This window comes from Ictidomys tridecemlineatus, chromosome 11 (genome assembly GCF_052094955.1).
Source record: "Ictidomys tridecemlineatus isolate mIctTri1 chromosome 11, mIctTri1.hap1, whole genome shotgun sequence".
Classification (NCBI taxonomy): domain Eukaryota; kingdom Metazoa; phylum Chordata; class Mammalia; order Rodentia; family Sciuridae; genus Ictidomys; species Ictidomys tridecemlineatus.
Genome location: NC_135487.1, coordinates 102,349,213 through 102,364,129, shown reverse-complemented (window position 1 = coordinate 102,364,129; position 14,917 = coordinate 102,349,213). Strand labels below are relative to the sequence as shown.

The window sequence follows — 14,917 nt, the reverse complement described above, 5'->3', positions numbered from 1 at the left end:
ATTGTATGAACACAACACAATGCTATGTGTAGAAAACCCCAAATACTCCACCAAAAAACTACTAGAATTAATAAACAAGTTTAATAAAGTTGTAGAATTCAAAATCAAAATACATAAAGTAGTGGTGTTTCCGTGCCAATAGTGAATAATCCAAAAACAATCAAGAAAGCAATTCCATTTACAATAACTAAAAAACAAGGGTCTTGGGATGTGGTTCAATGATATAGGGTTTGCTTGGCACGCCTGAGGCCCTTGGTTCAATCCCCAGTACCACAAAAACAAAACTAAAACCAAGGGATAAATTTTAACCCATGAGGTGAAAAATCTCTAAAATAAGAAAAAAAAAAATTGTTGACATCCTGTGTTCTTGAATTGGACATCTCAGTCCTTCTTGAGACAGGTCTAAGTTGCTGAGGCTATCCTTGAACTTCTGATCCTGATGCCTCAGTCTCCAAGTCACTGGGATTACAGGCATGTGCCACTGCAGCCAATTTGGACAAAGATTTTTTTAAATAAGATCCCCAAAACACAGGAAACAAAGCAAAAAGACAAACAAAAGGGATTATGTCAAACTGAAAAGCTTCTGCAGAGAAGAAACAACCAACATGGTGAAGGAAAACAACCTACAGAATGGGAGAAAATATTTGCAAGCTATAGAGACATTCATATACAGAATATGTAAGGACCTCAAAAAAAACAAAAAATAAAAAATGCACAATACACTTAAATAGATAATTATCAAAAGACAATCCAACAGGTATTAATAAGTTCAAAATCATCAGATAAATGCAAATTAAAACCACAATGAAATATCATCTCATTCCAGTTAAAATGGCAATTATCAAAAAGACTAAGATAACAAGTGCTGGTGAGGATGTGGAGAAAAGGGAACACTGATGGTAGAAATGTAAATTAGTATGGCCATTATTGAAAACAGTAAGGAGGATTACTCAAAAAATTAAAAATAGAACTACCATATGATTCAGCAATCCTACTAATAGGTATACATCCAAAGGAAATAAAACCAGTATGTTAAAGAAACATCCTCCTTCCCATGTTTGCTGCTGCATTATTCATAAGGACAAGAAATTCCATCAACTGATGTCCACTAATGGATGAATGGATAAAGAAAATGTGATATACAAATATGGAATACTGTACAGCCATAAAGAGTGAAATCCTGTCACTTGCAACATCACACATGGAATTGGAAGATATTACATTCAGTGAAATAAGCCAGGCACAGAAAGGCAAATACACAGCATCTCTTCATATTAAAAAAAAAAAAAAAAAAAGTTGCTTTCATAGTGGGAATAAAATGTGGTTTGTATATGCTGGTGAGTACAGTTGGGGATGCCAAGGCCAGTCTCAGAAACTTAGCCAGACATTAAGCAATTTAGACTGTCTTAAAAAAAAAAAAAGCAGGGTAGGGATGTAGCTCGGTGGTTAAGTCTGGATTCAATGCCAGAGAGAGAGAGAGAGAGAGAGAGAGAGAGAGAGAGAGAGAAGAAACACAAATGTTGAATGAATGTCTTCATCATAAAGATACTTTTTCCAGACAGAAATATTTACCTAAAGTGTATATTATATAATGTATGCGTGCATTGAAACATTACATGGTACTTCATAAATATGTACAATTTTTAAAAATTGCAGGGCGCAGTGGTAATCTCAGCAGCTCAGGAGACTGAAGCAGGAGTTCACAGCCAGCCTCGGTAACAGGGAGGCGCTGAATAACTCAGTGAGACCCTGTCTCTAAATAAAATACAAAATAGGGCTGGGATGGGCTCAGTGGTTGAATGTTCCGGAGTTCAATCCCTGGTGGAAAAAATAAAGTTTTAAAATTCCTAGATTTCTATTCTAATTCGTTAAATTCTGGACAAATCCCTGGAATGTGTATTCCTGTAAGTTTAATGTGTACCTATGTAAGACAAACTTCTTTTTCCGCCTTAGCGGCAGCGACTGTAAGGTGCCTTTAGCTCTGGGGGCACCAGCGTGAGTACCACAGTCAAAAGAGAAGCCTATTGGGGGGCTAGGTTTGTGGCTCAGTGGTAGTGCGCCCGTCTAGTATGCGTGAAGCAGTGGGTTCATTCCTCAGCATCACATAAAAATGAAATAAAGATATTTAAAAAAAAGGAGAGAGAGAGAGAGAGAGAGAGAGAGAGAGAGAGAGAGAGAGAGAGAGAGAGAGAGAGAGAGAGACACCCCTATCCTAAAAGGAAAAAGGGAAGGCCTCGGTCACCTTCCAGCTCCGAGGCAGGGAAACTGCTCTCGGCCCATTCACTCTCCGCCTCCGCATGTCAGCGGCCACAGCCACAGATCGGTAACGTGCTTGCTCCAACGTCCTGAAGCTCGGTAGCCGGTGACTGTGGCCTGGGCTCAGATCAGAATCGCCTCGATAATCACTGGCCCGGGACAGGCCCGGCCTCGTCTATCTGATCAATTCATCACTTCTGAGCACCGGGCCCATAGGACCAGCTCCGGGACCTCAGGGACCGCGGCGCTGCCGCCGCCCAAAGGGCCTCACTGCACAGCGCCCAGAGGAGGGGGCTTCGCAGGAGGAGAGCTTTTCATTTCGGGGCGGCCCGGCGGGGCTGGGGTCACGACCCGATCAAATAAGATCAAGGTGTAGGCGGGGGGAGGGGCGCAGGTGGGGCACACGCACTCGCCTTGCACGCTCCACGCACACACACTCGAGCGTCCACTCGCTCACTGGGCCCACACGCACCTTCCACACAACACACAGTCCCTCAGCCCAGGCCGCTCTCCCTCCCGTGAGGCAGCGGAAGTCCGCACCCTCTTTTAAACCCTCCGGCGCCGCCGCCGCGGAGGATTCTGGGAGAAGCCACCCACCATAGGCGGGTGACTCTCTAGCACAATCTTGTCCAGGACGCGTCCTGCTGCCCTCGTGTGGCTTGGAGGCCTTAGGGAGAGGAGACTGAGTTAATACTGAATGGTGGTTGTCTTTTGATCTTTATATTAATTCATATAAACCTTCATATGCACACCTATAGTTTTCTTTTATCTCGACTTAATTTTTGTCTTAAATTTTAAAATGTTGAGTATAAGATGATCCAATGTCAGATTTTTAGGTGAATGGTTTATTTTGCACGGACAGAGTGACCAATAGTCACCACCAAGAGCATCAGCTGCTCCAAGAGTTCTTCTAAGGGAGAAGGCAAGCATCATTTCACCACAGAAAAGGTGAGGAATGGAGTTTTCATTTAAAAAAATATTTTTAGTGGTTGAAGGACACAATATCTTTATTTTACTTATTTTTATGTGGTTCTGAGAATCGAACCCAGTACTGGGCCACAACCACAGCCCTAGATTTGCTTTTCTTGATACATATTTTGAGTAATGGGGACCAAAACCAGGTCATTACCCATGCTAGTCATGTTCTACCACTGAGTCACACTCACTCCCAGCCCCAGGAATATTTTTTTTTAATATTTATTTTTTAGTTTTAGGTGAACATAATATCTTTACTTTTGTGGTATTGAGGATCGAATCCATCGCCTCCCCCACGCCCCCGCATGCAAGGTGAGCGTGCTACCGCTAGAGCCACATCTGGAGCACCCGAGGAATATTTAAATTCAAAAACAAGGTGGTCAGGGTATCTGTGAAATGGGTAAAGATAGGAAGGCATATCCCTTGCCTCACAGAGCCCTCTGGCTGCTCAGAATTTGATGGTGTGGCAGTCATTTACATTCACATCCATTAAAACATGTCTAACTTTCAAAGTCCACAAGTATAGTGAAAAATAGCAGCCCAATACCACCAAAAAGATAAAATGAATAGTGATTATGTAAGTAGAACTGGCACCTCTCACAGTAGAGATCACAACTTTCAACATCTCAGTTCCTCTTCCCTTCTTTTTCAATGAAATTAGAGTGTAGGGAGAAGATAAAGCAAAAGAATTTTAGAGATTAATAGAAATAATTTCTTAAATCATAATCTGTATATGTGCCAGGCACTTAGAATAAACAAATAGGAGTAGGGGAATATCTGTTGTATGAGACAAGATTCTGTTGGCTGAAAGATTTTTTTAGGTGCCTGGCTGGTTTACCTGATAAACTTCATTTGAATAAATTACTTCATTGATTATGGGAGATAATACTTACATTTTAGTAGCAAAGGTAGGTTAAATGTATTGCATGAGTGCTTTCTACCTTATTCAAAATACCTAAGTTTTATGAAACCTCATCTCCCCTGAAAGGAGAAAGCTAGGCTATCATATATTCTCAACTCTATCATCATTCAATGACCCTCACAAGTGGATAACAGGAATGAAGACATTCACTAATGTGAACTAAATAGGTGAGCTATTACCAGAATCAAAGGGAAGTACTGAAAAAAAAAGTTCAACAAATTCATCACGTGTCAAATAAAATGGACAAATATTGTAGGGAAAGAAATTTTATTTTCAAGGATTTGTGCAGATATTGATGAATAAAAAACTGTACTTCAATTATAAAAAGGAGCTGACTTCATTCTACCCTGGTACACAGGGTTTATGGTGATACCAAGCTGAATTTGAGGCAATATTGCTCTCCTTACGCCCCCACCCCTAAGACTTCCCCAGAGGAACAATTTTTTTTATATAATTTTTAGCCAAAAATGTATGACATATCAACCAAAGTAATGAGTTAAAGTTTCTGTTTTTCTGTTTATATGAAATCAAGAAATGAAAGACTGTGTATTTGTTTCTTGCTATAAATTATCTTTACCTTGTAGACTTTTAGGTACATTCTGGAATGAAAAATCTCAAAGTACCACCACTCAAAGAGTCTAGGCCAAGATGACCCACCCAGGCAGTTATAAAAATTGGTTGAACTACAATGTGGAATGGAACTAGTTTAAAATATGAAGCAGCTCTAAGCACCAAACTTAGAGACATTAGCCCTATTAGAAAACAAGTCATTAAAGCTACCAAATAACAAGTGCAAAACATGCTGAACCTGTTCCCAGGGACACATTCCCTATGACCAACAGATTCCAAATTCACACCATAAGATGTAACTTTTCTTTTCTATTCCTTTCTCATATGAAAGACTCCAGAAATGACAATTGGAAACATGAATAACTGAAATTTACCCTGTGGACCAATCCCTGAAGAGATAACAGCCACAACTCTGAGATGATTAGACATGTAGTGTTTACTTGATGATGTCTGTGCTTGTAGGATCCCTCAAAGCATGAAACTGCATATAGTAGAACCTAAACTTCCTAGCAGCTTTTAATCTTTTATAGAAAACAGACAAAAGACAATTTAATTTATTGCCACACAGGAGATATCCACAGCTAACTTTGTCCACAGTCAAGTTTTGCTGTAATAGACAATTCAACTGGAAGATCTTTATCTATGCTTGCTTACTATAATTTAGTTTTAGACTTTTTTTCATATACAGAATTTTTTAGCTTCACAAATTCAACAGCTGATTCTGCATATATGAGGAGGGAGCAGAAAAGTCTTTCCTGAAAATGTTGTCATCTGAAAAGATTTGCTCAGGAATTGCCATAGTCAATGAAAAAGCTCTTTTCTCTGAATTGTAAAGTTCTATTCTCCTTTACTTTAGAAAACATTCTATTTCACTAATGGAGTCTATGAACTGTCCAAACATGCCAACGAATATCAGCAAATTCTTGTTTGAATTTCTCATGTTTCCCCAGTAAATAATTTCCAGAAACAATGAAAAAGACTGTGATATAAAGAAATTGCAGTTGGCCAAGAAAACAGGTAGTCAACTAAAAATTGCCATAACACAAAGACTAAGTATAAATCTTTTATAACATGAGAAAACTTCCATATAACATCACAATAAATTCTTATACTAGATGAATTCACTAGTATAAGAATTAATATGCTAATTTATATCTTCTCCTCTAACTGCAAATATATTAAACAATTATTTCTTCAACAGTTTCTTTTTCCCCTAGTGGTAGCATTTAAAACTGAGTAACAGTATTTAGCACTAAGTTAGAAAATATAAAAAAGCCTTAGGAAATAGCAACAGCTGATTCATTTTTCATATACCATTTGATTGAGTAAAGTCTTCTTTTGGGGATACAGGTGAACAGGAAGTGTTTTCTTGTCTTAATCACTGCTCTTTAGTCTCATCACAGATGGTTAATTCCTGGATTTTTATATGAGCTCAGATTCTCTTGGCAAAACTCAAGCTCTCAGCATACACCAAGCTGCTTCATCTATTCTCTCTTTGCAATGAGAGCCATGCCTCTCTCTCATGTTCCCAAATAAGTATATAAAAGACAGTTTTCTAAAACAAAGCAATTTCCTGGCCTTTCATAACTCCTTTTTCCCACCTGGCACCCTCCCTCCCCAATTTGCCAAAACCATATTAAACAGTTAAAAAAAAGTCAAGTCTTGAAAATTATCTCCTTTCAAGAGGTCTGAACACAGCCTATGTCGTTCCCTATACGCCTCAGTTTGAAAAGATCCTGATGAGGGGTTGAAGAACAAAATAAGTGACATGTTGGTGTTATTTTTGTTTTTTTGCAGTGCTGAGAATTGAATCCAGGGCCTCACACATGCTAAGCAAATACTGTACCACTGAGCTCAACCCCAGCCCAGGTGACAGGTTTTTTAAAAGCAGGAGGTATGTAATCTTATCATTGATGGGTATAATTAAACTGGACATTATGTGTTCACTGCTGAGAGCCAATTTACACACAGATCAAAGGAAGTTGGCTTTCTGGAGTCCCCTAAAGCATAAATAACATCCGTGACCACAAGTAGTTTTCCTCACATATGGCAGGGGCAGATGCTGTGATGTCATCTTGAGGACATTGATGGTTTTGGCTGAACTCTCCTACACTGGATCCAGGCCTCCAACAGGTTCTTCACCCCTGTCCCCTTGGTTGGCAGTTGATGAGTTGGGTATTTTGTAATTCATTTTATAAACAAGACATAAAAGGCCATTACGATGCAAGCGATTGCCACAGCAGCATGCAGCCTGGTTCCAATCACAGCAGCTAGCAGGCAAAAATAGAAAGAAGAAATCACTCCCAGCCCTTCACAAAAATCCTAACATTCCAGGTGACATTCTAAAATTCTAGTTACAAACAAAGAGATCTATTAAGAATTTCAAGAACCTGGGAATGTTTTTAAATGCTACATTTATACTCTAGGTTCTAGATGAATATATTATTTCTATTTTTTATCTTATTTTGAAAAAATATTTAGGTAGGTAGGATTCCAATGGAAGATACCCAAAATAAAAAGTAAAAATACAACTTCATTAGTTAAATCAAAACTTACACTGTATTGTTTCCAGAAAATCAGGAAAGGTTTCAGTGGGAAAATATTCCTCCCCTCCAGCCCAGTCAAAAAATAGCTTAATTTGTACGCTTTTACTCCACAGAGAATACTGAACTTTCCTGGATGCTAAAATAAACACTTATCTTCTAAATAATAGCAAATTCACAATTCATCTCTTTTTTTCTTTGCTTTTGGTACTGGGGATTGAATCCAGGGGCACTAAACAACTGAGCTACATCCCCAGCCCCACCCACCTTTTTTTTTCTTTTGAGGTAGCAAGAGTTGCTTAGGGCCTTGCTAACTTGCTGAGGCTGCCCTTGAACTTGAGATCCTCCTGCCTCTGCCTCTTAAATTGCTGGAATTACAGGTGTGCATCACTGTTCTGGGCTACCTCTTTGTAAAATGATTACTTACTTTTACCAGACTCCATCTCAGTTCATAGATTCCATTAGTGAAAAATAAGAATGTTTTCTAAATTTACTCAGACTCCATCTCAAGATTTTTTTCTAAAAGTGGAATCAAATATAATCTCAGCTCACAACACCCCATTCGTAACACCACACTGTCCAGAAATGGCCATCTCCTCCTTTTGTCCAGACATGACCTTACCTTTGTAAAACACACCCCAAACTCCCTTCTTCTCTGATAGCAGCCAGGTTTTGAGACGAGGTACTTTCTTGAAGTAGGCACAGGTGCAAACAAAGAGCAAACCAAACACCAGAATCCCATCCAAGGAGTACACTGTAATAAACAAAAAAAAAAAAAGAAACTTTCAGTGCTGATCCAACTTGAAACAGGTAATACCAGCTGAGAAAGGGCTGAGTGTGAGTCCCAGCTAAGGAGGACAGAGTGTTATATAATATCAAGATAACAGTTTCAGGGCTGGGGATGTGGCTCAAGCGGTAGCGCGCTTGCCTGGCATGCGTGCAGCCCGGGTTCGATCCTCAGCACCACATACAAACAAAGATGTTGTGTCTGCCGAGAACTGAAAAATAAATATTTAAAAAAAAATTAAGGGCTGGGGATGTGGCTCAAGCGGTAGCGCGCTCGACTGGCATGCGTGCGGCCCGGGTTCGATCCTCAGCACCACATACCAACAAAGATGTTGTGTCCGCTGAGAACTAAAAAAAATAAATAAATATTTTAAAAAAAAATTAAAAAAAAAAAAGATAACAGTTTCAAATGGCAGTGCCAACACTTGACAAGAGGGAGCCAAGGTCCTGAGACTTACAATGTTACCTTACTGCTCACCAAAATTGCTTGTAGACATCCCCTTTACAACAGTTTCACTGCCTCCTCCCCTCACCTTTCCCAAACTAGAATCCTGAGTAGGGTGTATAGATTTATGTGGAATCAGCCTTCCAGTGTTGGCAATGTGCTGAGAGAAGCATAAGAATCCTTGGAGCCTGAACACAGAGAATTAAACATGTTCTTGTTTTAAACCACTCATGTAATAAAGGAGAACTAGATGGTTAGCCAAGTCTGTCAGATCTACATCTGTTAGTGAATAATAGAATGTTGAGGCAAAGAATAAAGCTTCATGGAATTTTCAGAGTTAGAATTCATGTGAATACCATATTCCTATAATTAGCTTACACTTCACGCATGATACTCTACTCACAAACCAAATTTCTGCCAGAAAAACAACACATTCTTTTTTTAAAAAAAAAATTGTTTATTTATTTAGTTAGTTTTTTTCGGAGGACACAACATCTTTATTTTATTTGTATGTGGTGCTGAGGATCGAACCCAGTGCCCCGCGCATGCCAGGCGAGCGCGCTACCGCTTGAGCCACATCCCCAGCCCCATCACAACACATTCTTGTATTTTAAAAAACTGATCATTTGACATAGCAAAAAACTTTAAGCTCTCAGTTCTGTATTTTACATATGTATATTCAAATTGTACTGGTGAGCACAATGAATTACCTTACTGCAAGTAATAATAATACTGGACTACACAAGTAGGACACAGACACACACACAAATTATTTAGCAACTACTATGTGCCAGAATGCTCTCTTATTTCCAGGTTCGAATTATTTCTTCCTCTGGGTAATGTCCTGAGACCTCTGACTATCCGGGAAGCTCCAAACTGACATTGTGTATATCTAATGTCTGCCAGTTTTGGACCACACTATGTGTCTCTCCTCCTCCAGTAAAACACTCTCATAGCTAGGTCCAGCAAATTATACACACACAGTTTTTAGGAAGAATGATACCTTCATGAGCTACTTTTCCTCCCATAAATATTTGCAGACGCTGCCAAAATTTCACAAGGAGGTGAAATAATAGTCTTCAATACCACGCCTATGGACAAGGTACTTTTGAGAAATGCTTTCCTGTGCCCTTCAAGTTATACTGCCTAAAAAACGTTTTCTTTTCCTTTCCTGAAAGGCTGATTGTAAAGACCATAGAAGTCCTGCTCCCTGCCTTTCCCTGGATTTCAGAAATCATGTCTATAAAGTGTTTGAAGAAACTGGGAAAATTAGATCAGGGTGACAATTATATCATTTAGAAAAGGTAGTGTCTAGGGGCTGGGGATGTGGCTCAAGCGGTAGCGCGCTCGCCTGACATGCGTGCAGCCCGGGTTCGATCCTCAGCACCACATACCAACAAAGATGTTGTGTCCGCAGAGAACTAAACAATAAAACATTAAAAATTCTCTCTCTCTCTCTCCTCTCTCACTCTCTCTTTAAAAAAAAAAAAAGGTAGTGTTTAAATCTATCCTTTGCAACACTAGCCAGAGTTTCCAGATGTGATGACCCAGTTAAGGCTTTCGGGCATTTTTAAAAAGAACTTTGGGGAGGGTCTACGTTCACCTCCCCCGACCCGCCAAAGTGTGAGGTTTGATATCCTCGGTGATTTCTTGATCCTCTTAACCAGCCTACAGTTCCAAAGTACGAGAAAGTAGGGTGCTGGGAAGGAGGATTCTCTCCTCCCTGGGGTTAAAGAACACTAGTTCTCTGGAGTCTGCCCTCCTCCGGGCCAAATCGAACTTCTTGGAAAGGAAAAGAGGGGTAGAGACCTGAGGCTCGAGATGTGGAAAGGAGAGGGACTGAGAGACCTAGATGAGCACAGGAAGAAGGAACCTGCAGAGAAGTACACGAGAAAGGAGTTAAGGGCTTCGAGAAGCGGAGAGGGGAAGGGCTGGGAGGGGGCGGGGAGAACGGCCACGTCAGTCCCGGCCCCGCCCGCCAGTTTCCCCCGCGTCCTTTACTACCACCCTCCGCTCGGGGCACCGACCCTCACCGTTAGTCATGGCGGCTAGGCTCGGGCCTGGGTAAGGGGTCCGGGTTCAGCGGTGGTAGCGGCGGAGGCCGGGAAACCCGACTCCCGCTGGTCACTTCCCGATCCGGGCCGAGGCGACAGGCAGAAGCCGTAATACGCAAGCGCAAGGACCAAGAGGCGAGCGCCGAACGCAATCAGGACTTGCTAGCCAATCGTCGAGTTATAGATCTGCATAGGTGGTGCTTGCGCGCTTGCGCGCTCACGTGGGGTAAGGAGAGCATGTGGGGGGGGCGGGGCCCGCGAGGCTTCCTTTGTGGTCAAGGTAACTGAGCTGCTTGAGGCTGACTGGGGAGTTAGTGTTGGGATGAAACTTGGCTGGACTGCGGTGATGTGTTTGAGAAAGTAAATGCTGGGGGTTATGTGCCTTGGCGGCTGCTCTTCGTGTATTTGTAAAGCAACCTTTATGTTGCATCCCACCTGCAAAAGAAAGGTTCAGTCCTCTGGTTCTTCCACTTAAGAGAGCGCCAACACCAGTACTTAAGAAACAGTTCCGTTTTCTCTCCTTTTCTCCACCATCTAGGTTTATGAGGTTGACTCTGTTCGCTGCCTATCTCCTCACAAGACTTTCAGGATCAAGAGCTTTCTAACTAAGAAACAAAACCAAATCGTCCAATTCCCCCAAAGAAGATGAAAACTTGTAATAAAATCAGGTACAACTTCATGAGAAGACATTGGAGGATAACCAAGTGGGTCAATAAAAATCGCACATGAAATGTATGCTATAGCAAGGTCACTAACATTTTACCATAAAAGCTGAATGAAAATATCCCCAGTATCTGGGTGTTGGACATGTTTGATTGGGAATATGATTTTTCTCTGTTTCTATGCTCTGCACTAGTAAGCTAGTTTAGTAATAGATATGTAAAGCCTTTGGTTTTGGGGGAGGAGCTGGGGAAGCAGCCCCTCTGCCTCTGGAACTGCCCTTATTGCCTGGCTCTTTCTGACTCCTGATGCGAATCTAGTCGAGTTGCATCTGATTCTTCAGAATGAACCAAAGAACTTTGTAGCAAAAATAACATATTTCAGATCTTAAAGGTCTGCCATGTTGGAAGCATTCAGATTAATGTTTGTGAATGAATTTTCTTTTTCTTAAACTATTAGGAGAGTCTCAATTATTTCCTGTATTTAAAAATACACCTCAGCCACTGCAACCATAAATTGGGGACATTTGGACAGCTTTCCTCTGAAGACACTTTGACAACATGATGAAAGACATCATCTAATGATGGAAGTAGGGTAAAGAGACAAAATTACAGATTCTACTATACAAATCAAAATTTTTAATTGTGCACAACTCGGCCCACTTTATTAGGATCCAATTAGAAGTACCATACTAGAGCTGAAATTATAAGGTTAAAGATCCACAATGTGGGCTGGGGATGTGGCTGAAGCAGTAGCGCGCTCGCCTGCATACATGTGGCCCGGGTTCCGTCCTCAGCACCACATACCAACAAAGATGTTGTGTCCGCCAACTAAAAAATAAATATTAAAAATTCTCTCTCTCCTCTCTCACTCTCTCTTAAAAAAAAAAAAAAAAAAAAAAACAAGATCCACAATGTTTGTCTGGAACTAAAGGAATTCTGCCCCTCTCTGCTTCAGTGCCATCTGCTGGCTACAGCCTTCTTGGTTATATAGAAGAAAAAAGTCACTACAGTGGCCTTCTAGAAGATGAAGTAGAGAAGCAAGCCAAAAAAGTCTTCAGTCAGGATAGACTCCTTGAGAAAACAGAAGTGGGGATGTGGTGGGGATGGAAAATATACAGAAACAACAAAAAATGGAAGATATACAGAAACTTAAGACTGGCCAGACAGCCACTCAGATTAAATAGGCGTGCACATATACACAAACCCCCTTCCCAAAAGAACTGTGCTGGAACACTCAAAACTGAACCAAAACAGAAATTTATATTGTCTAGGCCTTTAAAACTTTCAACTTTTGTCTAAAACAGTAGCAGCACTAGAATCATCACTAGCAACTGAAGTTAGTTTTTGTACCACAACTGGATAAAGATCCCAAATCATTCTAACCAGCTCCTAAACATATTCACATTCACTAATCTAGACTGAATCATAAAGTTCATCTTCTACTCAAAAAATTCTTTCTTGATTACTATGAAACTGCACTATCCTCACTGACCTTCTAATTGATTGTTCTGTTCTTTTTTTTTTTCCTTTTCATTATTAATTGTGGTGACCAGTTCGGCTCCATGGCTTCAACTGTCACCTTTATAGGGAGTTCATAATTTGAATATCTTACCAGACAAGAAATAAAAACTGTACAGTTTTAAAAATATGTTCAATAGAGTTGGGGATGCAGTTCAGTGCTAGAGCACCTATGTTTTATCCTCAGCATTTAAAAAAATTTAATAAATACATTAGTTTTTAAAAATTAAAAATATATTCACTTTTTTTCCTCTGTAAAATTGGGTTATAATGGTAGCTTCTTTCTAGGATTGTTGGAGGATTAAATGAAAACAATTTCTAGCATGAAGTATTGCTGTTGTTAATTTGTTTAAAATTTTTTACTCATGTCTGCTATGTGCTGGGTGCTTGCTAGATTTGCAGAGAGAAAAAAAATAAGTCCCTGCTCTCAGAACAAAATAAATTAGGTAAGATAATTCGAATAAACAAATTTTAATAGTATACATATATTATCTTCATTATTTTAAAATATTTGCAGAATATTCTTTAAAGAAAAATGAGAGGTTCAAAAAAGGCACATGGGTGAAATCATGTAACTAGTTATGACCAAACCCGAATCTGTGTAACTTCAAAGTTCTCTTTCTGTTGTTATCCCACTGCCTCAAATTTCAATGCTTTCCACTGTTAACTGGTCTGGATGATTTTGTTCTAAGCATTAATGTTTCTGTCACCCTGGAAAACCCCATAGCCTCAATGCCATCCATCCCCTGAAGGCTGTCTCACATCAGGCCAAAGCCTGGGTCACTGGCTCTAGCAGCCCAACTACAAGAAATAAACAGAGCCCCACAAGGCTGAGGGGCTCTCCATTCAGACAGCTCTTCCTCAGTTCATTTCAGCCTGCACTGGAGAACTGACAGTTGTTGCCAAATGCCTGTCAAAGAACAGTGGCCTGTTTGTTAGAGTTTTTGCAGTCATTGTAGTGAACAATAATCAGTCTTGGGTACTATGACTATGGCATTCTGGTTTAACCAAAGAATAAGTTCAATTGCAAAGGCACAGCTCACCAACAATAGCTTCATTTGAATTACAACATAATTGAAAAGGGATGTCTAGCAGGCCTTAATTTATGCTGCAAATATTTGTTCCAGGAGTTTTAGATCTAAGGAATTTGCTAAAGTGAATGAGAAACAGAGTCTACTGTTAAACAGAGTTTAAGATTTAGTAGAAAAAGATAAGTTGTGTATAATAATAACAAAAAAATATATATATGGTAGAAAGAAATGTCAAAGAGGGCTGGGACCGTAGCTCAGTAGTAGAGGGCTTGCCTTGCCCGTATGAGGCACTAGGTTTGATCCTCATTACCACATTAAAATAAATAAATAAAATAAAGGTATTATGTTCATCTACAACTAAATAAACAAACAAAAAAAATTTTAAAAAGTGTCAAAGAAAAATGAAAACCAAGTGTTTTTGGAGTATAAAGGAGAAACTTTGAATCAGGAGGCTCAGGGAAGACTTTATAAAGGAGCAGACATTTTAGCTGAGCCTGAAAGGCATGTTGCATCTCAATAGATAGAAAAATATTCCACTGGGGAAGAAACAACTGGAGAGGGAAAGTTGCAAGTATGCGTGGGGAACAATATACTCTATTGCTCAGTCCCAACTCAAACCTTACTTGCTCAGGGAAAACTTCTTTGACATTCTTGGATCCTCTTTCTCCAACATAAGCTCTCAAAGCATTCAATGTCTATTTCATGTCCCATTGGTATACTGTGAGTTCATTTGCATTGTCTGTCACTTTATTCACAGTCCCATAGGAAGGGCTGATTACTTTACAGGAACTTCTTAAATTCTGTTGCATGAATAATTGGAAGTGGCTTTGTGAAACTGGAATGTGGGGTTCATGAAAGGAATAGCAGAAGACAAAGCTATAAGGCAGGATCTTGCCAGGAGGTGGGGAGGGGGGACACAGCTAGCAGCTTTTGGTTTAGCCAAATACTGTCAAAATCCCCACATGGATATTAATACCTCTAAGTTTCAAAATAATCCTGTAAGCTTAGTAACTATTATTATCCTTATCTGACAGATGAAGAAATGGATGTAATCAGAGGTCAAGTAAATTGTCCGAAGGTAACATAGCTAGGATTTCAGACCAAACCCATCTGACTTCAGAACCCAGATATTTAACCAAGGAGTACGGATACTAT

At 40.0% G+C, this 14,917-nt stretch overlaps 1 protein-coding gene, 1 long non-coding RNA gene and 1 other non-coding gene across 5 annotated transcripts; 1 reads left to right on the top strand and 2 right to left on the bottom strand.

Moving 5' to 3' along the window:
• Positions 1-2,379: 2,379 nt before the first annotated feature.
• Positions 2,380-2,780, bottom strand: LOC120891106 (small Cajal body-specific RNA 2). Its single transcript, XR_005735528.1, has one exon.
• Positions 2,781-4,403: 1,623 nt separating this feature from the next.
• Positions 4,404-10,669, bottom strand: Tmem167b (transmembrane protein 167B). 2 transcript variants are annotated; one of them, XM_021735127.3, is made up of 3 exons: positions 10,531-10,669; positions 7,822-8,020; positions 4,404-6,993 (listed from the first exon to the last, which is right to left on the bottom strand). In XM_021735127.3, exons 1-3 carry the CDS (start codon positions 10,538-10,540, stop codon positions 6,831-6,833), a joined length of 372 nt encoding a protein of 123 aa, XP_021590802.1. In that variant the 5' UTR covers positions 10,541-10,669; the 3' UTR covers positions 4,404-6,830. The 2 variants fall into 2 exon arrangements, with proteins under 2 accessions (XP_021590802.1, XP_005338126.1); XM_005338069.5 differs by having other exon boundaries at positions 7,889-8,020.
• On the top strand, positions 10,641-13,269 carry LOC144368225 (uncharacterized). 2 transcript variants are annotated; one of them, XR_013428003.1, is made up of 3 exons: positions 10,641-10,777; positions 11,090-11,219; positions 11,671-13,269. It is a non-coding gene; the product is annotated as an uncharacterized LOC144368225 (long non-coding RNA). The 2 variants fall into 2 exon arrangements; XR_013428002.1 differs by lacking the exon at positions 11,671-13,269 and having other exon boundaries at positions 11,090-11,286.
• The last annotated feature ends 1,648 nt before the right edge of the window (positions 13,270-14,917 follow it).